General features: G+C 42.4%; 1 protein-coding gene across 2 annotated transcripts; it reads left to right on the forward strand.

The window, feature by feature from the left end:
• The first annotated feature begins 1,233 nt into the window (after positions 1-1,233).
• Positions 1,234-27,196, forward strand: GSG1L (GSG1 like). Of its 2 annotated transcripts, XM_026049109.1 has the most exons (5): positions 1,234-1,382; positions 5,569-5,680; positions 8,523-8,690; positions 15,090-15,157; positions 25,393-25,442. In XM_026049109.1, exons 1-5 carry the CDS (start codon positions 1,271-1,273, stop codon positions 25,413-25,415), a joined length of 483 nt encoding a protein of 160 aa, XP_025904894.1. In that variant the 5' UTR covers positions 1,234-1,270; the 3' UTR covers positions 25,416-25,442. The 2 variants fall into 2 exon arrangements, with proteins under 2 accessions (XP_025904894.1, XP_025904893.1); XM_026049108.1 differs by lacking the exons at positions 8,523-8,690; positions 15,090-15,157 and adding an exon at positions 26,418-27,196 and having other exon boundaries at positions 25,393-25,995.
• Positions 27,197-27,895: the final 699 nt, after the last annotated feature.

The following is a 27,895-nucleotide window of genomic DNA, read 5'->3' on the forward strand; positions in this document are numbered from 1 at the left end:
AAAGTCCTAGGTTACCTGAGGTCCAACGAGGCACTGCAACTTTTCTGTTCATCTACAGAATCCAGTGCAGGGCRTGCAGGGCTACAAGGATGATCAGGGGCCTGGAACATCTGCCCCATGAGGAAAGGCTGAAGGAGCTGGGCCTGTTCAGCCTGAAGAAGAGAAGGCTGAGGGGGGACRTGATCAGTGTCTATAAAKACCTCAAGGGAGGCAGTGAGGAGGAGGGGGCTGGCCTCTTTTCAGTGGTGGCCAGCGATAGGACTAGAAGAAACAGCAACAAACTGAGGCACCAGAAGTTCCACAAGAACTTAAGGAAAAAAATCTTGACAGTRAGGGTGACAGAGCACTATAACAGGCTGCCCAGAGAGGTTGTGGAGTCTCCTGCTCTGAAGATCTTCCAAACCTGCTTGGACGCAGCCCTGTGCCACATGCTCTAGTTGACCCTGCGTGTGCAGGGAGGTTGGACTAGATGACCTCTGGAGGTCCCTTCCAACTTTAAAGATTCTATAGGATTATATCTGCGGGTTGAGGGTGCAGAAACAGACAAAATTTTTATCTGCAGTTCATCCACTGATATGTTATAAATAACTGCCTACAGGCACAGCTTAGCTAGCAGCCTCCGGCAATAGAGATCTGTGCGCTGGATTCAAACCCACAAGTCAGAACAGTCTTCTGCAGGACACTAACTTCTAGGAAAAAGACTTTTATAGAAGAGGATTCTGGCACTTGATGCCCAAGACTGGTATACTTTTTAAAACACTGAAAGCATTTGCTGTCAACAGTCTTGAGAAAAAGAGTCCAGATCTTTTCATCTCCCACCAGCCCATATACTGCAGGGTAACATTTACCATCATCATCATGTAAATTCATCATGTAAATTCCAAATTCTGGTCATCAAAACCATGTTATAGCAGAGAAAAATAGATGCTGTGTCTCATGTTTTGGGTCACAGGAGCCAAGATGATCTGGGCACACCAATGAACTCTTCAGTCAAACTGAGCTCCTAGGCAACAGCCTTCTCTTTCCCCTGTACCTCCACCAAGACTCACTTCTTCACACATTCCTTCACCACTTGTTCTGTTTCTCCGGAGAGTTTGGGTGGTTGTCTGCTAAATTTGAACTGTCTGAATAGCCAACTACTGCTATATATTGCTGATTTCCCAATTTATTTTGAGCTTTTGAAAGTATTTACCAAATAAGTGACTGGTTGCTGCTCTTGTACATTGCAGGTGTCCTGTGGCTGTCAGTAGTGTCTGAGGTGTTGTACATCATGCTGTTAGTCGTTGGATTCAGCCTTATGTGCCTAGAGCTCTTTCATTCAAGCAGTGTGATAGATGGGCTCAAGTTAAATGCCTTTGCTGCTGTCTTCACTGTACTTTCAGGTATGAATCTCCCCTTTTTCTCTTGCACTGAGAACAGAATAAAATTCTAAAACTTYGAAAGAATAAAAATATAGCACTGCAAGACTTATCCACATTAAGCCATCCCTAGATGTATAGTGAAGCATAACAACGTTACCTCTTGCCAAGGAATAGTAGAAATATATAGTCCTGAATTCCCAATGGCAACATTTATTAGACCTCAAGTCTCCACYCCCCCCCCACACCCAACCATAGCATCCCTAAGCTTTGTTTTTTTCAGGAGTGTCACTCTGCTTTTCCCATAGGAGGTGAAAAATGTATAGGGTTGACAATTTTTTGCTTTGTTAATTCTAAGAAAATACAAAGGCTTGATATGCGAACTAAAAAAAATATATATTGTTCTAGCAAATTTCATTTAGGAGCAACCCTAGCAACCCTAAGAGTGAAGTGGGACACGTATATCCTTCAGAGCAGACCATTTTCAAGCTTGGTCTGTGATTTGGAGGCCTTCAATGTATAAACTTAAGGAATTCATTTCTCCAATGGAAGTTATCAAATACAACCRTATAGTTAAGGGACTTTTCCCTTCTGATCTAAAAACTGCACAGTTGAGAGCAGCTTCCCAGGCATTACAGAAGCAGCCACCAGCTGCTGTCGGTTGTGAGCACTCCTGCATGGGCATCTCTGGTGGGCAGGACTTCTACTAGGAAAGACAGCAAGTGCCCTTCATGCTGCTGCACTGCAAGCCAGAAGGGATTATAACACACAGTGCTTGTTTCTGTGCAGAAGTTTCTGTTCTCAGGGATTGTTTCAAACTGTGCGGTGCAATTTGTAGCAGAAAACTTAAATCAGATTTGGGTCTGAGGACAAAAAGATCTGGTAAAAACACCCAAAGCATATTTTTCACCTCTGCATGTTGCTTGGATAAACAATGTCATTTCAGTTCAATTTTAAAAAACAAACAACACTGAATTCTTTAGAATTCTTTAGAATTCAGGTGTCTGTTCTTTGCCATTTCTCTTTTCTTTCTAACATTAAGTGTAGTTCTAAGTTTTGTAAGAACTGTAAAGTTTTCTTTTATGTATCTTTCTTGTCTTTTGTTTTTTCTTCCCCTTTACAAAAAAAATAAAAAATAAARAGACATCAGATTCCAAGAATAGGTCTTTAAGTTTTACAGGGGACAGTGATGGAAAAACAAGAGGCAATAAAATAAATGCTGTTATTTTCAGCGACAAAAATATCTGAGGAAGGAAAGAAGACTACTATTAGAGTCTCCTTTTTCCAAAGCTGAAAAAAATGAACATTTTATTTGAAACAAAATTTCCTTTTTTTTGGGGGGGGGGGATCATTATTTCTACAAGTGAAACGTTTTGGACAAGCAGTTTTCCTTATTCTGATTATAAAATTATGAAAAAAAAGTTGCTCCTCTCCATTGGCAACTTTAAGTGTTAATTCTTAGGTAGCATGAATCTGGAATGAAGAAAACTTCTGGTTCAAGACGTACCTAAAAAAAAATGGCATCACAGAACAGAATCACAGAACGATTGAGGCTGGAAAGGGCCTTTAAAGATCACATAGTTCAACCCACCTAGCTCAAGYAGTCACCTAGAGCAGGTTTCCATGACCCTGCCAGGCAGCCTTGGAATATCTCTAGGTATGGAGATTCCACAGCCTCTCTGGGCAACCCGTTCCAGTGCCCAGTCACCCTCACAGTCAAAAGCTTTTCCTTATGATGTCCTTATATTATTTCATACATTTCAGTAATGTACCAGGTAAATAGTCTCTCTGGTGGTATTTATATCTGTATGATATGTTCCACACGTAATATTTTTAGGAAATTTCTCCCCAAATACTTCAAAATACATTGTCTTTTCCAAAACTAGTTCATTAACCCATTAACCATGAGACCTAGAAATAGCTGTAATCCTGCAGATTTAATGATCTCAAAAAAAAAAAAAGAGAGAGAGAGAGAGAGAGAGAGAGAGAGGAAAAAAAGAAAATGTATACAGTCAGTGTTTCTGTTGCATTCAAAACATAACATAAAATATCACAGAATATTCACAAGGAGAAGTTCTCTCTCTCTCTCTCTCTCTGTATATATATAAAATCCACTAAACCTATGGGTGGCATCAGGAACAAGCAAAAAATGTGCGAAGCAGCACAGAAAAAAAAGACATACCTTGTGGTCCTACAGCTTATCCATTACCTAACACTGTTGTCAGTACAGCCAGATAAAGGTCCTCCTCCGACCCTACCTCGTTAGGCACAAAAGGCAATCAGTGAGATGGCTTCATTTTGATCCTCGTGTTGGAGCAGTGCTTGCTGCTGACCTCCTACTCACCTGTATCAAGGGACTGTCATCCTGGACTCCCACGCAGGCCCTTCAAGTGAAAGGCTTGAACATTGCTGAACYCCCTGTTAAGGTTTTGCGTGATCGTAAAGAATTGCCTTGCTGAAGGTAGTCCTGGCCATGTCAAACTCGCTGGTGGCTCCGAGCGAAGGTGACACGTCTCTGGGCAGTCTGTCTGTAATGTTTTATCAGGGTTGAAAAGTTACTGACAGTAGGCATATGAACAGCAATCCACAAACTTTAACATCAATGCTGTAGCTGTCAACTGGAGAAAAATGCTCTGATTTTAAAAGTACTGCAGGCTCCCAACGAATTCTGAAAATTAAATATAGCCAGAACCAAGCAAGGTGCTTACCTGGTTGCTGTGCTCCCATTAGGCCGCCCACCCTGCCAATATCTCATTTCTGCCAATGTGAATTGCTGCTTTCCACCTCCTAACTTCCCAGTGTGTCACACTGGCATAAAGCAAATCACTGCAGTTTCTTGCAATAAAATATCCTCTTTCAGCCTCTGCAGTTATTTGTATCAAATATGACATTTGTCTTGTTGAATGTCCTGCTTAACATACCGACAACACTAACATGACATGCCCCCCGTCTCACTCCTCCAGAATGGCCCTGAATCATCCTACATGTGTGGTGAGACAAATGAAGTTCATTAGGCTCTGAAAGTAAACAGGAGACCAGAGCCAAAATTGGCGTCTGGGAAGAGCAAACAAGGATTTTTCATGTGGAGGAAGGTCCCTGTAGAGCAGAGTGGATGGTCAGAGAGAACAGCAAGTRGTGACCTCAGCTGATACGCAGTGCATGGGCTGACACTGTACCCTATCGCTGCAGAACATTAGAGTTTTAAAGTGCCTTAAACCATGTTGCAGCCCAAGAGATTCTTCGGCATCTGTAGGCCTAAGATCTGTTTGGCACCAGGATGATCCTGCTCTGCTGTTGAGCTAACCATCTAAACCCACGCCACTGCTGAGCTCAGCTAGCGTCACCCTTCTGAACCCCCTCATTACTAACAGGGGACCCATCCCCGGCTGCTGTAGCTAGAAAATCCTCCAAGCATCAGAGTTGCTACTGCTCATCATTTCTTTTGATTTTCCATAGATAAACATCTTCCTTTAAAAATAAAGGTAGGTTTTCAGGTAGAGCAAACTCAGGGTTATGATCTAACTACAACCCATTCCTACTCTGCCAGCTCACGAACGGGACTATTTTGTGAGAGTACAGGTCTGTGCTATGAGATTCTTTACTATCATAGTGAGTAGACCGAGTCATACATTCTCTTATCTCAGCAACACATAATGGTGTCACAAATGGGGTCTTCAACACCATGCAATCGATAGCATTCTTAGGGTATGCTCCCACCTCATATCATCAGGAATACTGAGTTAACTTAACTTCCTTGTATAACATCCAAGGCTTTTAAAGATTTAAATTTATGATTATTTTTCTCAGATAAAATATGGTTCTGTTTGGAATTACCATATTCAATTCAGTATTGCCTTCAAAAGTCTTTCTCCTTACCTGAGGCCTGCCTGATGGGCTAAGTGAAATATCTTGTGGGTGGCAGAGCCTTGGTTTGCAGCAGCAAGGTTGGTAGTGATGCTAATTGTGCAAGATTTTCTTCAAAGAGTTTCTTCCTTTAACTTCAACTGAGAATTCAGCATAATGTAAAAAAGCGAGCTCTAAGCCACCCCTTTCCTCTGCCCATGCAGCTCCTTCCTCCACAGTAAGACAGAAGGCAGAACAAGTCCAACAGCCCTTCACTGGAACTTTCAAAGCATTTCCAGCAGTAGCTTTCTCAAGAATCATAAAAAACATTAGCATAAATAATCCCTTAATAATTCCTTCTTTTTAGGTCTCCTGGGGATGGTGGCACACATGATGTATACTCAAGTTTTCCAAGTGACAGTCAGCCTTGGGCCAGAGGACTGGAGACCACATTCATGGGATTATGGATGGTCCTTCTGGTAAGTGTCACTACCAGTTAATGTCTTTTCATTTTGGTCTTGTCCCATCAATCTGTTGGGCAATTTGACATGTCATCTCCAATTCCAAGGAACAGGCATGTGAATTTCCAGCTGCCAAAATCCAAGGATCCAAAATCCACTGTGGACACACAATTGTTGAGGAGTTACAGGGCAGTTTTCAGTAAGTGTGTAGCAGCAGCTGTGCACATCAGCAGGTATATAGCATTTGTAAATAAACAGCAGCCACAATTACCAACACAGACTGAGCACCCTCATTGAAGTTCAATTTAGGTACGTAATTGCCATGACATTTCAGAGGCTTCGCTTTTTTTTTTTTTTTTTTAATTAATGTCTCAAGGGAGCCTTACCCTGAGATTTTTAACACAACTGCAGAGGACAGCATACTGCTCCTGATACCACGATACTTCTCTGTGAACCATGTGGAGAAGTCCTGGAAAAACAGACATTTTGGAGAGAGTTCTTTCAAGCTTTGTTTAGGTTCAACTTTTCTAGTTATATTCTGAAAACCACATGGAAATAATCTGGCCATGACAGGACAGGTGTGTTTTATTGCTTCCAACTTTTTAAGTGTAAAAAGCAGAGGAGAATGCAGAGAACAGAATACCTGCGTCACAAACAACATTCATAGCCCTCTAGAGACATCAAGCTCTTTGGATGGCTGGGGAAAACTTTTTTTTTCCCTTTTTTTTTTCTCTCTCTTTTCTGAATATACTGCCTGATTTTAATTTCGTCTTAAAGACAACAATCTTTGGAAAAAACAATATAGGAATATTTCTTATGCACAGCACTGCAGGGGATCATTAGTTTCTCCTTCACTCCCCACTACACTGTGTTTTATGAGAGGAATTATTAACATTTTAGTAACGCATTAGAAACTATAAATTGTATTAGATTTATAATATAACTTTGTTTATTAATAAGTATTTATTGTGACAAAAATAGTATGCACAGGTATTTAGAGTATAGACATTAATAACTAATATATTAACTGCATATTTATTAATATAGTTAAGTAATAGTATTATCTATTTATTTGTCTTTAGTAATCTATTTTATAATTTACTGAAATACTCAAAGTTCAGAACGGTGCTAAATATCTAGTGTAATAAAGCACTCATTAGATTAATTTTCCCTTACCTTGTGCAAAACAAGACATCCCATGTCCCAGAAGAGGCACTGGACGTTCATGGGTCCTATATAGTGTCAAGAGATCACTCAGGGCCCATTAGTTCTGCCCTCCTGAGGGCAAGCAGCAGCTCAGCCACTGCCCCCCAAGGCAGACAGGAACAGCAGCAGCATTTTTGCCCTGCCCTGGGGCTCAGCAGCCTGGGGAAGGCCATGGGCTTTCTCAAGCCACGTCCTGGCAGCCAAGGAAAGCCTCAAATCCTGCACTGTCCCAGCAAGGTGATGTCCCAAAGCATGAGATTTAAATATCTCTATATCAGTACTGCCAACATCAGTGTTATTCAGAGTCTCCTGTAAAAAGTATCWTTGCAGCATCCTAGTAGACAACCTGCTAGAGCACAGAGAATTTAAGCACTGCTGAAAAGCAGTGCCAGGGTACAATTCACCCATGGATGAGGGCCAGAGGGCATGAGTGGAGATGCGGACTATCAGCTTTCCACGTGACAATGGAAAAATTACTGTTTGTGGGACTATTTCCCCTCTGTCAAATGGCAATGAGGATTATTCCCCTCTTCAAAAAGAGGGATGGAGGGTTCGAGGTGGTTTCAGGTTTCCTTGAAGTTGGTTACGAGCCCTGCTTGGGAAAGTTACTGCTTTTCCACAGACTCGGCGTGCAAAGTCCCTTGCTAGGTCTTCATGAAGCTAGGTGATCACACGTAGCCACAGGCTTCCTTTCCACTTCTCCATCCAACCATGGGAAGCCTTCATCATCACAGAGTTCACTGCCATTTTTTTCTAATTTGATTGCAACTGGCAAACAGGTTCCAAAATTGCCAGGAGAGGTCTGCCTCCACACACCTCCTCACCACGGGATTCCCTAAAGGACTGCACTTGCACTTTGAAATTGAAATTATTGAAATAAGCCATTTCTGTTTATTTGAACTTTTTTTTCCCCAAACTCTCCAGTTCTTGAAGATGTGTGGGTTTTTTTCAACTTTGTCTAAATTTGCAATGGGAAATTGCCTCCCTGCTTGTAAAGCATTTGCAGAATAGGAAAACAGCTCATGCTGAGAGCTCTGTTTATAATTCTTATTTATAAGATAATGCCACTGTGGCTGTTTTTATCCTGTGCTGCATAATTTACAACATCAATATATTTTGTATAGACAAGGTGCATAAAGGAATAGGTAAAGCGTGTAGGTGACACAGATAATTAAATTAGTTAGCAAGAGACTGCAAACTATGTGCAGCTGGAGTGAAGGGCTGAATGCGATGGCAAGGGGAGACTGTCTGTGGGTGCTAGAGAACATTCCTGTGGTCCCAAAGACCAGGTCTCTGGACTTCACACTTCCCTGCACAGCTTCCTCCAGAAGTTTGTTACTGCTCCGTACATTCCAGCACTTGCCTGCAAGCTTCTGAAATACTTCAAAGGAGACTCAGGGTGTGTTAAGACTCTCCATGTTTAGGTCAGGTCAGTAGGGTTCTCCATGGGATGAAAGTTGTGCCCAAACCCATAAGAAGAGCCAGAATATCCCCTCGCACACAGGATCATTTGAAGTAACATGAGGGTAATAGGTTTGTCACTGCTGACCTTCCTCTCTGGTCACATCCTGTATATGTGTATGGCTTGACTCCAGAAATACAACATGAGCTACTGTCTTAACCCAGCTCTGTCTGCTGGTTTCTCTTTCCACAGTCTGGCATGGGGTTCTTTCACCTGCTGCATGGCGGCCTCCGTTACTACCTTGAACTCTTACACTAAGACTGTCATTGAGTTCAGACACAAGCGCAAAATCTTTGAGCAGGGCTTTCGAGAAGAGCAGAACTTCCTAGACCAGGAAGCCATCAAGTACTTCAGAGAAAGGTCAGTGCAGTCAGTCTCTCGGGCAGTGGAGGCTTTTGTGGACTCTACTAGTCTCAGAAAATCCAGGCTCTCACCCATTTCAGGAGATGTGGGTGAAGTCTCTGAGATACTTGGAGATGATGTGTGTTAAAGAGAAACACAAAAGTTCCTACTTGATTTGTGTTTTCTTAAATTTTGTGATGTCCCAGTGCCTGCCATTTCTTATACACTCATTAAAACACAAGACTGGTGAGTCCTTAGAGTATGTGTCTGCTTCATAGCATTCCATAAGAAGCTGTGCTGAAAATGCAAGCAGATTTTCCCTCATCAGGGAAAATTACAGAATTGCAACAACTGTTACAACCATCCATTCTCAGGACATGTAATGAGCACATTCCTATAATCCTGCCACTGCTTGAACACTATTCCCAGCCACCTCCAAGCCTCACTTGAGCTGCCATCTTCCATATTCACACGCTTACAACCCATCCTGGGCTCCTCCACACAGACAGCTCATATGTTGTTTGGCACCAGTAAGCTCCCCTGCAGAAAGAGGTCCACACGGTCAAACATGCTGCTACCAGGGCCTTAAATTCAGTCTAAATCAGCCTCTATCTGAGCCCTGAAGAGCAAAACTAGTCTTCCACAGACCAGCTCTCCTTTTGAACACAGTTTGCCCTCACACACCCCATACACTGTTCAAGTCCATGCACTGTCCATCTGCCCACACTACCCACCTGCAAGCACAGCCCTGCTGTGCCCACAGGCCAACCCAATGCACCCAGCAGAAATGCCACCATACCCACCCATGTTCCCAGCCTCCAGCCTTTGGCACACAGAGCTCATCCATCTCTGTTGCACGCACGCACACACACACACAGTTTCCTTCTACTGCCCACTTTACATATATGAAGCTTCTTCTCCCTTCTCTGTCAACAACACTGTTAAATCCTGGGTTAGATATTTCTCTACTCACAAACCCTGGAAATCTCTGAATAAACAGAGATTTTAAACAACTGCACAGCTCTTCAGCATGTATGTATGTATATATAGACATGTATATATATACACACATACACATACATACACCCCCATGCACACAAGGCCCAGCCTCTCYGTCCCGCATGGCTCACACATTGTCTACACACCATCTTGGCTTATCCATCGGTGTCCCCCTTCATACACGTTAGCAGCCTCCCACACACTATATGGCCTCCCATCTCTTTCCATATCTGGCCCACAAAACACCAACCACCCCCCCAGCACACGCTTCCCTTCCCCCACACCCTTATACACACAAAAATCATTCTGCAACACAAGCACATGCAGCAGCRGTGACTTCTACCTACTGCTTGCCCAGTGCAACCATCAGCCACACATCAAGTATTTGGCCTTCTCAAAAACATGCTGGTCAGTCTGTGTGAGAAAGGCTCAATGTTCTGCCCATCCATCTCCTCTGTCCTTCCTGCTACCACCCAGCTCTCTTCTGCCTTTATCAAAACCAGGGCCATCCCCACCTCCTCCTTATCCTTATCTCAGTGGGGTTTACAATGAACTCTGACATGAGCTAATGCAGCAATTACACACACGGACAGAGGAGACAGTGAGCCCATCAGCTGCTCTGGAAGCTGCTGATGCATCATATTGTAGTTGCTCCACAAACAGAACAGACTTTGCTGGGTCCTTCTGAAAGGCACTTGTGGCTCAGTGAGTGGGATGGAGACATGCCATGCTAGAAAGCATGTTTTTTCTAAGTTCTGCTAGAGATAACACTGTGTGGCCTCTTCATTACACTATGCAGATGCATGGGGATAATTGCTGCCCTCCTTTGGTGAGGAGCGTGAGGCTTTGCTTTAAATAGTAGGATGTGAAGAACGCACAAACCTTCAGATACAAGGAAGTGGGGAATAGATTCCCCTTCTCCTTGCATGGAGAAAGGAGGGCTGGTAACTGCAGGGAGGAGGCTTACCAAGAGGCAATGTAAAGATAATTTGGGGGCATGAAGAAGATTATTCTTGTTTTGCTGGCAAGTGTGGCTGTTTCTCAGTGGTGGAAGAGAGTGGTTGGTAAGCTCAGAGGAGACAGATTTGGAGTCAACAGAGATTGCTGTAGCAAACGTGAGAAGTTCTGAGCAGGAGAGACCTTCCATGCTTATTACTTTGCTTGGGTTAGCTAAGTCTCATTAATAGTCACTGTTGTTACAGTTACTCCTCTACCAAATTACAAGTTCTAACGCTGGAAGGGTCATTGAAAGGATTCAATCGACCAAGATCTGCCTAGTTATGTTTTTAGATGTGACAAAGTCTCTCTTTTTCTTTTTTCTAATTCTTTGGAGGAAAAAAAAAATACACTGTGAGGGGAAAGTGGTCAGCATGTTCCTCGGGGAAAATCACAGCAAGTGATGGGAAGACAGTGCCTGAATTATTGAAATCAGAATTAAAGATGACAGAATGACAGAACTGTAAGCAATGGAGTGCACAGAGTTATAATGGGAAAAGTTAAGGGAACTTGATAAAGTATCACCACTACCCTTTCTGGAACAACAAATTGCAAAGAACGTGAACTGCATGGAAGGCTGAAAACCCATCAGTCTCTCCACGTTTGCATTGCATGTTTCTCTCCATTTAATACTTCAAACTCTCCTATTTTTACATACGTATATATCAACACCACCTCACTGTCTCCAAACCACATCACACTGGAGTAGCTGTAATCTCAAGCGAGCTTCATACCAACACGAGTTAATCAGGTCAAGTGCTGAACTTGGTCTAAAACAAATGAGAAGCTCAATACAGCAGCAAGTGTGAGTTCAGATGTCCTGGGAGAAACCAATGCACCCCTAGCACGACATTTAAACCCATACACCTTAGACAAGACAAAAGTCCCACCTCAGCCAATATGAAACAATATGCTCTTTACCTCTCCTTTTATATCTGTCTATATATATGCACTCACACAGAGCACACACATAAATATATATAAAAATCACACAAAACTAGGTCCCTACTAGACAACATACACACAGAACAGCCTGGTTCTTGTGACTCCTCCGTGCACTGGTCTGAGCCACCCTGTGTTATGTTTATTTGTATAACTTGCCTTCTCACAGGCAAGTTATACTGAAAACTGTATTTTGTTTCATCCTTCCAGCATCTCCACACATTTTCAATCTTTGTAACCGACTCACCTGTTGGTCGCATCCTCCAGTCCCCTTCACAGACACTCAGCCACCCCAGCCCTAGTGCACGGCCTTCCCAAACACCGCCGCGTACATGCACTGCCTAGCACACCCCCAAACACTTCCTCGATGGACCCCCTTGAGAATGGAAGTGCTCTTCACACAGATGCCCTAAAACATACATTTACCCCATGAACATGCTCTTCCTACCCCTGGAGGCACCTCAGGCACCTCTCAGGTCCAGTATCATATCACAGAGCTGGCATCACTCAAACCTCTTGTGCAGAATGTCCCCCTGCCACTTCCCTGCTCATCCCGCAGCCTGATGCTCAGCTGGCATCCAGCACACACGCGTCAGCTACAACTGTCTTGCATCTCTGTACTGATAATGACATCTGGAAAATGTTTTTGACTAGCAGGTTGCTGGTATGTGATCTCAGCTTTGCTGTCAACTAATGTGCTTCATGATTATGACTTTGCTTTTTTATTCCACATGATTTTAATTGTTGTATTTGAATTCCTAACCAGAAGCCTGGAGAGCGCGTTACCATGGGATCATTCCAGAGAGCTAAAGCTATGCAGCATTACATGCACTTTTTTTGCAGTTGACATACTCATCATCGGCTTCACTACTTTGACCTGTGTATTCTTTGCCAATACAGCAGGTTGTGAACAATCAGTTACAGTATTTTCATTTGCTTTACATCACCAACAAAGAGCCAGCAGTCCCAGCAAGCACATGGTTTCCTCTCTTTATGCCCTTCCTTTGCACAAATAGAAACTTAGATTCACCTTCCTTCCTGCACACAGATCCAGGGATACTTCAAAGTCCTTCCTACTTCTACACCTTCATGTTCCTTTCTGCATCCTATAAACAAACCCTCTCGGCCTCTTTTCCTTTGCACACATCTTTACCCCATCTATGCATGTTCCTCTACCTGAGCACACTCTGTACACACGTGGTTAGTCTCTGTGCTGAGCAGACTGGAGGCAACAGGCAGGTTTTGTTGAAAGCTAAAGCTTTATCATTATTCTCCACAGSTGCAGTTTATCTTCTAAAGACAGGGAAGGAGTTAGACCCCATTTCRCCTGACACAAATTCTCTGTTGGAACATATTTCTCCAGGTCCCTGCTCACGGAGAAGACATTTCTTTTATGAAAAATACTGACAGTAAAACATCACAAATACCACAAGTATTTTATCAAATGTAGCAACACTCTATTTCAGTTAATTCTAATGACATATAACTGCATCACCTTATCTTGAGGTCTCCTTAAGATCTAAACTCAAGATTTGCTAGAGATTAACCTGTAGACCTGTGATGTCTCCATGAAAGCTCCCAATTCCAGAAGCGTGTGCTGCATCATGTAGGGACAAGCCAAGTCAGGCTCTTTCCAACCCTCCCTCCAGATCGGCTCACCCCATCCCCTCCTCTAGCTCATAGGCCTGGCCTTGCACAGGCTCCACTTCTGCCCCCTCAGTCTGTCTCATTCAGATTTAAAATCTAAGTAAAAGGAAAAACTGGAGGAAAAGGAAAAAAAAAATATCTTAGCTTGAATCAGCCAGGGAGACATCCCTTATGGGACACTATACAGCAGTGAAGTTGCAGACTGTGTGCTTACACAGGCACATCCCAGGAGCAGCCTCAAAACATTCTACTGTTTTTAATCACTGAGATAACTATTTGAAGAGCTGCTAAAAATGAAAGATTTATGGTGTTATATTCAACAATTATTTCTCTCTCAGGCCTGGCATGTTTTGGAAAGCGTAGAATAAAAATGACTATATAATCAGGGGACATTTTAGCCCTTTTGTGCTCAGAGTAACTCAGGATAGAACAGTGGGATGAGGGGACTTGGAGGTATGATTCCTGCATTAAGCTTTCTGGAAAACTACCATAGAATTTGCAAAATCTCAGCTTCTGATCTTTGTTCTGTTATCTGTCATCTTTCCTGTTTCTATCGTTTTTCATTTGCCTGAATATTTTGCAATATTTTTTCTCATCTTTTTTGATTTTCATTTTAATTGGGTTTCTGTTYACAATAGCCGTCCAGTTCTCCTTTCATGTGTTTCACATGAAGTTGTTCTTGCCCCATATTATCTTGAGCATGGTCCTTCATTTACAGTTCACACCAGCCAGCACAGGAGGAATCACTCCACAGGGGCTTCTATTTCCTTCTACCTCTGAGAATCCTTGCAGAGGAGTTGGGAGGCTGAGGCCTTATGTTTTTTCATTTTAAACCCTATGGAACAGCTAAATTTCACCACGCTGGGACCTTCCCCACGTTCCCTGCAGCTGGCTGCAATGGCTTGCAGAGCCGAGTGGTTCCACCTGCCTCCCTTGGGCTGTCCCAGGGATTTAACTGCTCTGCAGTGGGGTCCACCGAGCCCAACACAGACACAAATGTTTCCTCAGGGATTTGAAAATGCAGTTTTGTAATGCTGGGAACACGTGGAAGCAGGTATCAGGACCAAAACTGTAGTAGTGATCATAAATTAGAACTATTCCTGATCCACCAACATTTCTCTAAGGTACCTTAATCTTACCTTTTTTTTCTGACTTCATTGCACTCACATAAAACTATGTGCAGATCACAGCCTATATTTCCCAAAGACATATCAGCCTTTTGCTTTGATGCCCACCTTGGTCAAGTGAAAACTTGAACAAGTTTTGAGCTGTTGAGCTGTAGAATCTCCCATTTACAGGGTCAGTATTTTTTCATATGGACATCAATAAGAATTTCAAATCTGATTATTCACCTTCCATTAGCACACAAGGATGASGGTAACAGTCTGCCTTGGATTTATTCTGAACTTTATTCCACAACACAGGAAGGTTTATCTGCAGAGCTGTTCCTTCTGGAAAATTACATGGACTGGCATTTAATGGGGTAGCACTAGCAACATACCCACTTCCAACACGTGTGTACTGTACAATGCTGTTAGTCCCCAACGCTCAGATGCATCATGAAGAATGAAAGAACTGGAGGGATGCAGCCCTGAGCCCCTCATTTCTATTCCCCGTGGCCTCTTTAACATAGGCTTTCCCCTGAGATGGGCAAGGCCAATGGAACCAAGGCCTTCCTGAGACCATTACGATCACCATAATGGGCCTGCCTGGCTATAGATGGAGGAGCCCAGGTATGTCGTACTCTTATTGATTTTCAGCCTTCCATTTGTGTACATTTGGGAGCAGCATTTGTTTCTGTTAAAAGTGCTACTTCTATATTCTCTTTTCCAGGACTGAGGAAGAGAGGGCTGAGGCTGGGGACCTGAGGTTACAGTGCCTCCATAGCTGCTCCCCAAATAGTAAGTGACCATGGCTCCAAATATGTCCAATACACAACAGCTTGTACCATTCCCATACTGGTTCCTTGGGGTTAGGAATAGGGTTTGGAGTAGAAACTTGTGAAAATAGAGCTTTGGTACTTTGCCCATATAGTGTTACCCAAATGATAATTCCCTAGCACATGAACAGTACAAAATTCTCCAGGGTACAATTTAGGATGTGCACATATCCTATAATTTGAGGTTATCTGAAGCAGCTGTGACTTCACAGTAGTTTAAAACATGCTTTAATTTATAACTGTATAACTKACAGTATTCACTACCTTTTTTTCTTTTCTGTTGCCAGTTCATGATAATGCATGCTATTGAATATAAAACAACTGAAAGCAGCTATTGGTGGACAATATCATTCATAATTAATGTCAATTTCTTGTGCTTCTATTAATTCTTACTCAGAAAAAACGCTGTATTTTTCTTCATAATTGCAAAACTCTTACTCTAGGCTATGGGAGCTGGAGATTCTATTGATGGAACAATTTTGGAGCATGGTTCCTGATCCATTGTGGATACTACACTTTTCCTTTACTCTCCTGGAAAGATATTTGCGTTTTTTTGCATTCATCTCCTTCCAAAGGAAGCAAGTGATTCTTCATTTAGCAAAAGGGAGAGTTGGGAAAGTTGGGACCTGCTCTAAGATCTGCTCTGCACTGTTAAAGTGTGGCAACCTCATAGCCTCTGTCTTTATGAGATGCACCTCTCAGCTACATACTCAGGGAAACATCATACTCACAGTCCTCACAATTGAGGCTTCTGATTCCTCATCAGACTTGCTTAAATAGGTCTCTAGCCTCATACCCTTGCAGGTCATCTAACCACAGGYGTGATAGCATTAGCATTGCACTCAAGCTCGGTTTGTCACCAACTCATTTGGTAACAGATCTTCTTTTAAATGTCATGTCAGTTAGAGGCCTCTCCACATGCACATCCTTCATTTTCACAGGCAGAAAGTTTTTATTAATATGAAATTGATCTGGGTTGCTAATTCCAAAGAAAATTCCCAACATACCAGGCTATTGACTAGTGTTCAGATGGGCTTATCTCATTATTAGAACTGTCTTTGTTTAAAAGAAAAATAACAGCTCTTGATACTGTGATGTTTCAGGGAATAGAACAAAGTTTCTATTGGTCTTACCCCCAGCTCCACTGCAGGACTTGGGTGCGAAGGATGTGTATCTCCCTTCCACAGTAGGGCCGGCAGCTCTGGCTGCTCATCAAGTGAAAAGACAGGTATCCAATTTACCTGGTTCTCTTCATTCAGTGTGTTCAAGTCAGTGTCTTGAATTACAATCAATTACATCTGAAAGCAAAGAAAAATTACATTTCCCCATTGCTGCTATCGCTTAATGATTTAATGCAAGCATTATGCAAAAATGGGTACTTTCAACTAATTAGACTTCACAATCATGCTCTGTTCTTACCAGTAAAGACTATTCCAGTGCTTTGACTAAAGTGTTACACACACACAGCATGTAGCATCATCTGGGGATGGGGTGAAATTTAGGTCAAGTAAAGAATTTCTTATCATTATCACACCTGTACACTGTAAGAGTAGATGCAAACTCAGGAGCATCCTCTCGTCATCAAAAGTTCATTTTCTTCTCTCTTGCTCTCACATACCTAAGAAGGTTCCCTAAAATATCCCAGTTCCCTTTTTCTGAGTGATCTCTTAAAATGAACTACGGAGTCGTTCCTTCATTTTGACTGCAATCAGGTTTACCCAGTCACCATATAAAATACCTACAAACCCAGCATTCTGCCTTTCCTAACAGTGCAAGCAAAATCATCTCAAGAGCTATAGAAGAGCCCTCCCACTTTTGCCCTAAATTCAAAAGGTAGGGCAAAAGATCAGCCTTAATCCTGGGGCATCACAAAGTGGAAGACCTGTGATATGGAGCTATTTCCCTGCAGCAGTTAACAAACCTCATAAATCAATTTAGGAAGTGAATTAATCCAAAGGTGTGACTACCAGTAATTGATCATTGCTTAACTCTGTAACAAGATTCATAACCAGACAGCTAATATCTCTAGGTCAAACTGAAGACASGAACTGAAATATTATAAGCAAATCCAGTAACCTACAAAGATATCAGAACTTCCACACCATTGGGGTCACCACATTTTCCCCAAGGAAAGAAGAAATGCCTTTTAATTTAGGAGGGGAAGATCAGGCTAAAGAATAGTGACTATTGTTCAATAACACTTCAGTTTCATATYACTTACCTTCTGTGACTGCATCGGATCGAGTTTAAGAAAGTGATGGGGAGGAAKTCCTGTCCAACTTCAGAGTTTAGTAATAAATGCAATTTACACTTTAGAAACTTCATTATTCATACTTAGTAGTAACTAAAAGTTACTACTGCTCCTAATGGCACAAATGCTTACAGCCTTCAGATGGAAAGTCTGCTTCCTGAAACAATTCTTGTACTTTAGCAAGTCATAACATGCCTGTATCTGACCAGAGGACTCTGTATTACTAGCTTTAGACTCCTGCTATTTCTGTACTGTTACCCAAACATAAATGCTGAAGATGTGACAATGAAAATGTATTTAAACATATAAACACATATATACTGCACAGCATCCACAATCCCATCTCAATGCATGGCTCCTGAGTTCAATATCATCTCAATTTTTACCTCTTGGGCTGAAATCACAGATTCCTCCATAGAAAAAGGCCAGAAAAAAAAAATAAAGGTTGTATTTTGTACATTGCTGCATTAACTRGCTGTTTGGGAACTTTATTAGGAATTAGAATTCTTGTTGCTTCCTCCTGACCATCCCTCCTTCCTTCCTGATGACCAGCACTTTCTCTGTCATTGTGGGACTGCCCAAACCTGCTCACAGAGGCTGTTGCTGTAAAGCTGATCAATGGATTTGAGCTCTTCAGCTGCATCACTAACAAGTGTAATGACTCAGCACAGTGTAGATTCAAAGCCATTTCTCCCCAGGAAATACTCTGTGCTTCTGCATCTAGAATACAGAAAGCACTGGGAAAGTCTCAGCTGCAGTTCCAGAGTTGTGCATTCACCTCAGCCTTCCTAGTGCACTCACAAAAAAGCCCAGAACTGCTCCCTGCTGGGAGGCAACGGCACTTAGGACCAGCACTATCAGCCTTCCTGCCTGGCCTAAGCAGATAATCAAAGGCATCTCATATTGAGCATAAATAACAGTCTTCTGCCAAACCAAAGAAACCAAAGCTGCTTTCTGTCCTTGCTTTCCTTGTCACCAAGTCTGCCTTTTTTTTTCCCCCCTCCTCTCTGAAAGCTTATCTTTTTGGTTGTATGCCAATTAGTTGCAAATATGCAAACAAGGTCATTACACTATCTGCATAAGAAATGCCATGCAGAGCTGCAGCAGAATGATCAGTGATGAGGCTGGCAACCCCTGTGAGGTAGGTAGCTGCTATAATTTCTGCTGACAGGAAGGCAAGCAGGCAGCAGCAAGAAACAACATGTTCAAGGTCACAAAAAGCTGCAGCTTCAGACTCACCTTTCTACAACCTTTTCTTAAGGCTTAGGAAGAGGACTGTGAGGGAATCTGGGTCTTTGAACCATCATTTGAAGTCAGATTCTGCACGTGGAAAAAGCCTCTATCTCTACCTCCACCTGGCTTTGCAGCTTCTYGATTGTCTGCTCATAAACAGGCAATTTACATCCTGAGTTTTTCATATGTTCCAAAGTGATGATGGTTTCTGTGGAATAAAATGAAAGGGATATAAACAAGGAAGCACAAATTCCAAAGGCAGATACTCAAGCCAAAAAATATGCCGAGAACATTAATATGAATGTTTATTACTAACATTATACATTAATATTAGCACTAAATTATTATGCATTTGTCTTGTGGCAGTGGCAAGCAACGGGGCACAAAGCCTCCCCATTTAGAGGAGCCAGTATTGTAGCAGTAGCCTGTTAATGGTAGGAACAGGGCAGATAAAGTGCCATGCTGAGCCTGATCAATCACAAAAATGACATTTCCCCTTTTGATTATTCAGGGGTCTGCTATTGTCAAAGAGGAAACGGCCATCTGCATTACTCGAGCAGAGGCAACGTGAGCAGAGTGTCATATATGAACTCTTCACACAAAGGCTGTCCTGTACCAGCAAGAGATTGGACCATGTAATCAGAAGCTGTTTGTTACTGCTTATTTCAACCAGCATTTTGGGGTTTTTTTGAAGGCCTTGCCAACTGGCCTCACTTCAAAATGCTCCCAGGCGATTTTAACTTGAACCAGACAGCACATAAATAATATTCAGTCATCCTCAGATACTTTCCAGTTTTTTGTCCTCTCATAAGGATGTAATAGAGCATCTGATCCTTACTGAAAGGAAAGGAATTTTAGGGAATGCTACTATAGAGGAAAATACTACCACCTTTCAATACAAAAAAAAAAAGGGAAAAATACTACATAATGACAGAAGACAATATTCACCAGCTGAGTCATTTTAGAAGAAAAAAAGTCTACTATGTTGAGAATACACACGAGCAGCCAAGCCAGGATCAGGATGGGATCTCTGTTTTTTCTGCTAGAGGRCTGGCTATATCTACAGAAAGCCCACAATGTGCCATCAAGGTGCTGAAAGGCCTGGTTAATTCAAACAAACAGGCTTGAGCTTGGACCTCCACATCCTTCTTGTTCCACACCTGCCAGTATGGAGGTTCCRTACCTCGAGGACCTACCTGCATGCTGTAAAATTCTGGAGAGAAGCCATGATGCAAAGAAGTCTATGATGAAACGCTTTCAATTCTTAGTATTGCTAGGGTAATTAAAGTTAATTATACATTAAACAACATCTTTTTTAAACTTCTATAAAATTTCATTTAAAACTTGATCATTTTGGTGAAATGAGATAGCGACTGTGGCTAATTTCTGCTAGAAAAATTAATATGATTAAGCTATCAATTTCCAAAAAGTGGCCTCAAAATGTAAATCTCATCAGAAACTGATTCCCTAGGAGTCTCGATCAGGCTAATGCAATAGACAGCTTTGATAATTCTACATTAAACCCCATGATACTCATCACTAAAACGCAATACTCCTTTAATGGAGCTTAAACACATCTAAAGTGGGAGCACTGAAGAGCTCTAGCTATATGCTGGCATCCTCTGTTGCCCCAGAACTGTTTTTTATGTGTTGCTTTGTGTTCAAACACAGAGTTGGTCCTTACACACCAGTATTCCTGGTCATGTTTTATTCATGCCAAAMTTACCTTATCACAATTCTCTAAACACTCTTAATAGCCCATTTGCTGTCTTTTTCAACCTTGACTTTCTCTTTCAGATGCTCAGGGCACTGGTATTCTTGTTATGTAGAGCTGTTGTGCAGAGATGAAAGAAGTTTCACATTAGGATTTTGCTGTTATGCGTTTGCTTTCTTACCATATACATTTACTGCTATTAGACTCCAGACAGCAATTGTTCCTGCCTTCAGGCAKCTGTTTGTCCACGCTGCTTCCATCATCTCCTCTAGTCCTCTCCCACCACTAGGCATTGATAGGATGTGCCCAATGCTTAGACCAAAGTGCTTGGGAGCCCCAGGTCAGATGAGAGAGGCTCAGAGGATGGCTGCAGAACAAGGGAAAAGGGAGAGGCAGGAGAAAAATTACAGAAGGTTACGGTAACAAGCCTAAAGAGGAGAAAGGGATAGCTCAAAAGGGGCAAGATAAGAGCAGGAAACAGCAGATGGACTCCCTGGCATCTGTAACTATGAACGTTGCCTAGTACTTGAGGTAGATCAATCCAGAAGCCAGGACGTTACATTTTCTCTTCAAAAATTGAAGCAACATTGAAAATAAACTAATTTTTAGTAGAATACGAAAGTCAATGTTTTGACAGTGTGGGCACTTTAGGAGGGTCATCTGACACAGCGTAGGCCTTGAAAAAAAATCTTTTTCTCCTCATTACCACCCCACAGGAATTTCTCTTGCATCCATCCCACAGCTCCTCTGCCATCCTCCCACCCCTGCCTGTCTACAGTAAGATTTATGCAATGAGCCCCTCCATGCTTCACTCTAAGGCACATTGGTTGTTCTTTCTTCTGCTTTAACAAGGCAACCCGAAGATCAGCAGATCTCAAATATAATAGAAATGATTCAGAAGAAAGAAAATCCACTGTTTTCTTGGTTGCAAGAGCCGCAGAAAGCAGCTGGCCCTGGGTTTGCAGGCTGCTTTTGTAGAGCTCCACAACCTTCTACTTGTGCATAACTCTGCTCTGAGAAGCCTGCAGCAGCTCGGCCGGCCAGGGTGAGGCACAGGCGGCAGACAAGGTCACTCTGGCACGGGAACATGCTTGATATGCCGAGCAGCGCCGGGCTGGAGCACGGCACGCAACGAGGGCTTGACGCATTTGAAGTGCTGCTCAAAGCTGAGTCAAGGATTCTCCTTGTGGAGGTGCATGACAGCTGCAATCACCTTTCCCTTTCATGTCAGCAATGATCGCAACTYCACGTTTTGCAATTCTTCACGTAGTTCTTCCTGTAATTTATTCAGTTCAGAGTGATTCATTACACAAAACTAGAGGGGGGGGRAAACATCCTCTCCAATGAAGCACCAGGGTTACAGAACTAGCTGTAAAGCTCTCATGCTTTATTGAAACCAGTAGGAATTTTGATCCTGGCTTAAGGTCTCAGTCCCGCCCTCATTTTCTTCCATTTAAATCCAAACTGATATTTTGCTTTAATAAACTTCAGATTTCTTCTTAATCAATCRACTCCTGTATTTCTGAGGCAGACATCACAACAAACTTAAACTGAATCCCGTGTTTAGCCCCATGGCCAATGACAAATAAAAAGCATAAAAGCAAAGAAAAAAAAAGTTTAGATTACTTTTTCTTTCCTCTGGTGGGCAGGTGAGTTGTTGAAGTTTCTTGTAAATATTCAATAAGATCAGTTATGTAAATGCTTTTTTCTCCTCAATCTTCTTAGAAAGCATCTTTCCACAGAGGTGCTATCTCCTGCAGCTCATTCTGGAGTTATAAAAAACCTTGTCCAAAGCAAAGCATTTCAGATTGCAGATGCACCCAAATAGCCATTCAGTTACTGGCTGTATTTTATTTCTTTCAGAATGCAGATAAGGACTGTTGCTCACTTTATGTTTAGATCGTTTTACTCTACAGGATAGTGGAGGACAAATGTATACTTAGTTGTCTTCAAAGCAGGATTGCTYCTGCCAGAATAAAATTCCTCCTCCTTACCAAAGGAAAAGAAACTGTGCCAGCATTCTGTGCCAGGTGAGCATCCTGTTGGTCCCATCTTCCTCTTGATCCCAGAGCAGCCCATGAGGCTGCAGACACATCACTCTCCATCTACCAAACTGGGAACTGCAGGTTCATTTTCCTTCTGCAGGTGTTAAACAGAGATTTAAATAGTTAGGACTGGATTTTTCTGGCGCACTCAAGTAAAGCATCTTCAGTGACTTGAAACGGAGCCATGATTCACCACATTTGAAAAATCTGGCCTGGAGTTTATTCTGCAAAATGACTGGAATTATCCTTTAAACCATCTACTTTTCAGAGGTGACATGTATCATATAGTATTTTAGTAGTATTTATGTTTTCAGTCAAATAAAGAATGAAAATATTAATTCCAGAGCTAGAAGAGGCAGGTTTCTAGGCTCCTTTTAAAAAATGAAGTGGACTAGTTGTACAGAAAAAGTCAATCCTCTTGAAAGCATCAGGCTAGGGCTTTGTCTTGGGTTTCTTTTTGAGCTTTTATATAAAATCTTTTTTAAGACTCCTCAAATCCCTGGATAGCTGTTTAAGAATTGAACCTTAAATTCTGTTCAGAGTACCTGAAGACTGAAATCAAAAATTAAAATATTCTCTGCAAGACGACCCTTAAGAGAAATTGTTCAATTAAGTACAATTTTCTACTTGCAATGTCTTATTTTAAATGGAAAATAAGTCTCACCTTAGCAATTGGTAAAAAGTGGAAAGCTGTGGCAAGGCAGTGTATCCATTTGCAACAGCAGTTGTATAAACCTGTTTACACGGTAGGATGGAATGCATAAGGATAGAGTGGGCTGTTCCAGAAAATGGGTGCTCACGGGAAAAGAGGAGCAAGTACCAGAATCTACCTCTGTAGCTGGAAAGTTTTCCATTTCATTTCAATTTCTGTTTGGAGAGGACTGAATTTTGAAGCTGTTCCAAGTTTCCAATCCTTTACAATGGGGCATATTGTTCACAAGAAGGTAGTAAAAGAGTTTCCATTAGTAATTAGAGCAGTATCTTTGCTGATGATGCCTAAGTGATGATGGCAAGCCTAGTGCTCATCACAATCCTAGGCCATGGGTCCAAGATCTCTCCATTTACCTAAAAAAAGCTGCACCAGGCAACCAAGAGAGAGAAAAAAAGGGGGGAAAAAAAAGCAGGGAACCTGCAAAATCAACCATACTCCCCCAAACTTTTTTTTTTCTCTCCAATCTACAAAAATGTTTTACCTTTCCTGACAAACTGTGACTCACGTAGCTAGGAGCTTTCCAGAGCYCCGACAAGTACATACAGCTCTATCCCCAGTGCCTTGGCCCCGAACATGTCACATTCTGCCTTTGGCAGCTGAGCTGACAGTGAAGAACAGCAGGAGTTCAAGCTGCTCTCTGCTGAATTCTGCTGCGTTGGCTGATCCCTGTCCCTGTGCAGGTAGGAAACCTGCTGCTCTACCAAGCTGCTCTCTCCGTTTTGCATCCTGGAACCTGCTCCGTAGCATCTCTAATTACTGCAACAGGAATGACTTCCCAATTCCTGTTTACTCAGTTTATGAGAAGGTATTTCTAGGGAAGGACTGTGTTCTTGCTTTCTTTCCTACCTTTTATATAATCTATCCCATGCTTCTTTTCTAAAGAGATGCTTTTTAGTCAGTAAAATTGTGACTTTTTTTTTGTTCTTCCGATTATAAAACCCTACATTTGATTTAAACTTGATAATTAATCTGTGATATAACAAGAGCCTTAACTGTACAACACCCATCCCCACTTCTGCATTGACAGCAGTAACTGTGAGGCATTTGGGSGCCTTCAAAATCTGTGCCTTACTTGTGTCCAACACTGAGAAACACAGGGAAGTGGAGACACTGATAAATAGCTAATTCAGCCTCGGGTATTTACAGAACAGGATTGTGTTTTCCAGACTGCCTTTAACACATTCAAATCTGGCTCCTCTGCTCTCTTGAACCATAAGAGAAACATGAACATACCAGATGCCCAAGATGACCGAGTTAGCCCCTGGTGCTGCTATGAAAGTGTCTTGTATCCTTTGGCCTTTAGAAGTCAGGAATGTTCATGTATGTTCATGKTCCCTCTCAGGATTAAGGTACTTCTCACAGTTCTTACTATCCATAAGAAGAGCTCTAGGTAACAGCGGTCCATTTTCCTGTTTTGCCATCAGTGCCTTGTCAAACTAAGCATAACCTAACCATGGAACAAAAACTGGTGGGATCTCTCCTGCCTGGCAGCAGTCAGGAGGTAGCTTGGATCCTATCCAACTGGAATTGCCAGCTACCTACAAGGTCTTGTACAAGTCCAGCCTTGTACAAGTCCACAGCTTTAGAGAAAGAGAAGACCTTAATAACCTTCCTCTGAGCTGCATAAAAGAAGTGGCCTATAAGTGACAAGATAGATGATGTGTTTCTGTATTGCCCTTCTACATGTACCTTGTCCGTTTATTTCTCTCCTGTTTCATTTGGAGGGGAAATAAATACTGTGCAGAGCTAAAGCAGGCAGGTCCAAGGTGAATGCAGGTCTTCATGCTTGGCAGGGATGATCAAGGGCCAGTGCAGCAGGAAAGCCCATGCTGACTTGCAAGCCCAGCTCATCCCTTTTCATTCTTGCTGGAATCTCTCCCTGTCCATATGCCAGTAACTTTCTGCCCTTCCTGTTCCCACTCCCAGCACCAAGTCCTTGGTTCTCACAGAGCCTCTGTGACTTCAAGGAAAACACAGGCGTGCCATGGATTATGCTGATGATGTAGATAAGCTGACACCATCAAGGAACTGCTCTTGAATTCACGTGCCTTATTTTCCTAACACTTTATTCTTAGCTGCCAGGAGCAGAGAGTCCTATAGAGATATGAACAGCAAATCAAACAATAGGAGAACCTGACTGTGGGGAGAAAAAAATAAAAGGCTTAGAAGTGACCTAAAGTAGTGCTTTACAAGCCATTCATCCAGTCCAAGGGAAAAAAAGTATTTGTTTATCTTTCCTCAGGGCTTCACAACACCCAGCTCTAAGTGTCACTACCACACAGAGGAACAGGAGAGACCATAACGCTCAGAAAATACCCCCATTCACTACGTCAAGCTCTTCCAGCAACACATCAAAAAGCTCTTCACTTTCATCGAAACCAGCCAGCCAGATCTCGACAGTTCAGGATCAAGCCCTGCTGGACATTGTCTCCATCACTAGATTGGCCCTGGGAGAATCACCAAGTCCTCAACCATCGGAGCAAAGAAATACAATTTTAGCAACATTGGGTTCCAGTCCACTCAGTGCAAGAACAACTTCAGCATCTTGCCCAGCCAGCCCCAGGCTCAGCCTAACACCCAGCTCAGCCAATCCACAGCAATACTCTGACTCCTCTGCAACCAGTCCAGGGATCGATGCAAGTTCCTTCTATTCCTTTTGTCCTCACACAGCACCAAACTTACAAGCTTCAACATCAGACCACACACTGACCCCAACCAGGAAAAGCACAAGGCCTCCAACAACAACTCCTGAAGATAGTTCCCAGTCTCCTGATTATTCTAATGCCGAATTAAAGACTACAGGAAAGGGTTTTGAAACAGGCCTGGAAGTACCTGATCATGAAAGGTATGTATTGAGATCATACTCGTGTTTAAGTCACTACATAATTCAACTTGGTAGAGTCATCTAGCAACTGCTCATCGAATGTTTTCAATACATTTACTGATTTACATGTTCTCAGTGTTTGCTTTCTAGTAATGACTGCACGTTCCCATGAAAACCTGTTCTCTGAGGAGCAAAATACTATACTTTCCATTCATTACTTTGGCTATTCAGACCTGATCACAGACTATGTCTGGGCCAGATTGTCACTCTCAGTTCTCTAAACACAGCAGTTTTAAGGTCACCTCATATCCTTGAAAGTGAAAAAAATGCATGGCAGGTTCTAAACCTCAACTTCTGGGATCTAGCCCCAGCCAGCTGGGCTGATTTTCCCCCTAGTGAACCTGCGAATTCCACACTGCATCTACCACTTCTTTTCTTGACAGGAGATTTGTAACTGCAAAGGAATTCCAAGCCATGGAGAAAGAACTAGAAGATGTAAGAGAAGAACTCAAATGCTTGAAGTGGAAAGTGAGACACATTGGTGAGACCGTGCAGCCCCTGGCAGAGGATAGCAAGCGTTACAACGGCTACACCCTGACCGAGCTCAAGGCAATGGTRCAGTTTGAAGACGATCCTTACAAAGCTGCACACAAAATCTTAACTGTGCTCTTCAGTGATGTGAACTTGCTGCAGCACTCGGTCACTGAACAGGCCTGCAACTCACAGTCTCTGCCCAAGCCCAAATTAGACCCCGAGTTGTACACAGTCTACCRGGACATTCTGAAAAGCATATTCCCTGGAATTAGCAGTCAGACCTTGAGGGAAGAGACACAACACTTTCAAAAAAGGGCCCGGGAAGAAGTACTATAAGAGCAGAGTCTACAAAATCTGCAAAAAAAAAACAAAACAAAACAAAAAAACACCACTCTGATGACTTCAGAGCACTGAACTGCGTTGTGGCAAGTTAGCTGGGTCTGTCCCTTCCAGGTCAACACACTGGTGAGCTCTGAGCCCTTCACGTCACTCTTACCTGATAAGGCAGTGGAACAATATTCTGTATACTTTATACATTTTTGGAAAAAAATAAAAGTCCCCTTAGTGTCTCTTTCAATATATGGATGCTCCCTTGGTTCCAATAACTACAGTTGCTGCCAAAAAAAAAAAAAGCCAAAGAAGGCATTGTATACGCAGGCAAGGGCCTTCCCCCACCCCAAACAGACCTACCAACCAGCATCTGGCTAGTTTCTATTTTCTAGAGTGTATCATTCATTAAAAGACATTACTTGTTAGAAAATTTTGCCTGTCATTTTTTTCCCCCCTAAAAATACTTTGTACATCAAATCAAACAACAACTGGAACACACAATAAGATGAGAACTGGCTGTGCAGCAAGCAACCCTGTCCTCCTGCRTCATGGATTGTATGGGAAGGAAAACAGGGCACAGAGACTGGTCAAAAGCAGCAGGGCACTCATGCATTCTAGGTAAGTAGGAAGCCAAGGATACAAGGGTGAACCATATATCCCTCAATCAGTGCAGACATAATCAACAGAACAATCCACAGAGAGGTGGGAGTCTGTAACCTTCYTATTTCCCAACCTCTGGTAGCTGAGCAAACAGAACAGCTCACCTATGCTGACAACCACACTCTGCCTTAACATGAAATGGTGCTCTCTGGTGCAAGTTTTCCCTGCTCRTTGCTGGTTATCTACACCACCTTTCTCACGTAACAATCCAGCATCTAGGAATATGTGAGAAGTCCAGCTTCTTGAGTTTTATGTATGTTAGTGTTTATCTGTATGAGATCATGTACTTTTAAGGTAAGTACATTTATGAAAAAATACTACTTGATTACAGTTAAGCTCCTCTACCTTCATAGTGCTAAATGTGACAACACTGTCACTCATTGCTATACTTGAGTTG

This window comes from Nothoprocta perdicaria, unplaced genomic scaffold (genome assembly GCF_003342845.1).
Source record: "Nothoprocta perdicaria isolate Ctin4 unplaced genomic scaffold, notPer1 scaffold_59, whole genome shotgun sequence".
Lineage (NCBI taxonomy): Eukaryota > Metazoa > Chordata > Aves > Tinamiformes > Tinamidae > Nothoprocta > Nothoprocta perdicaria.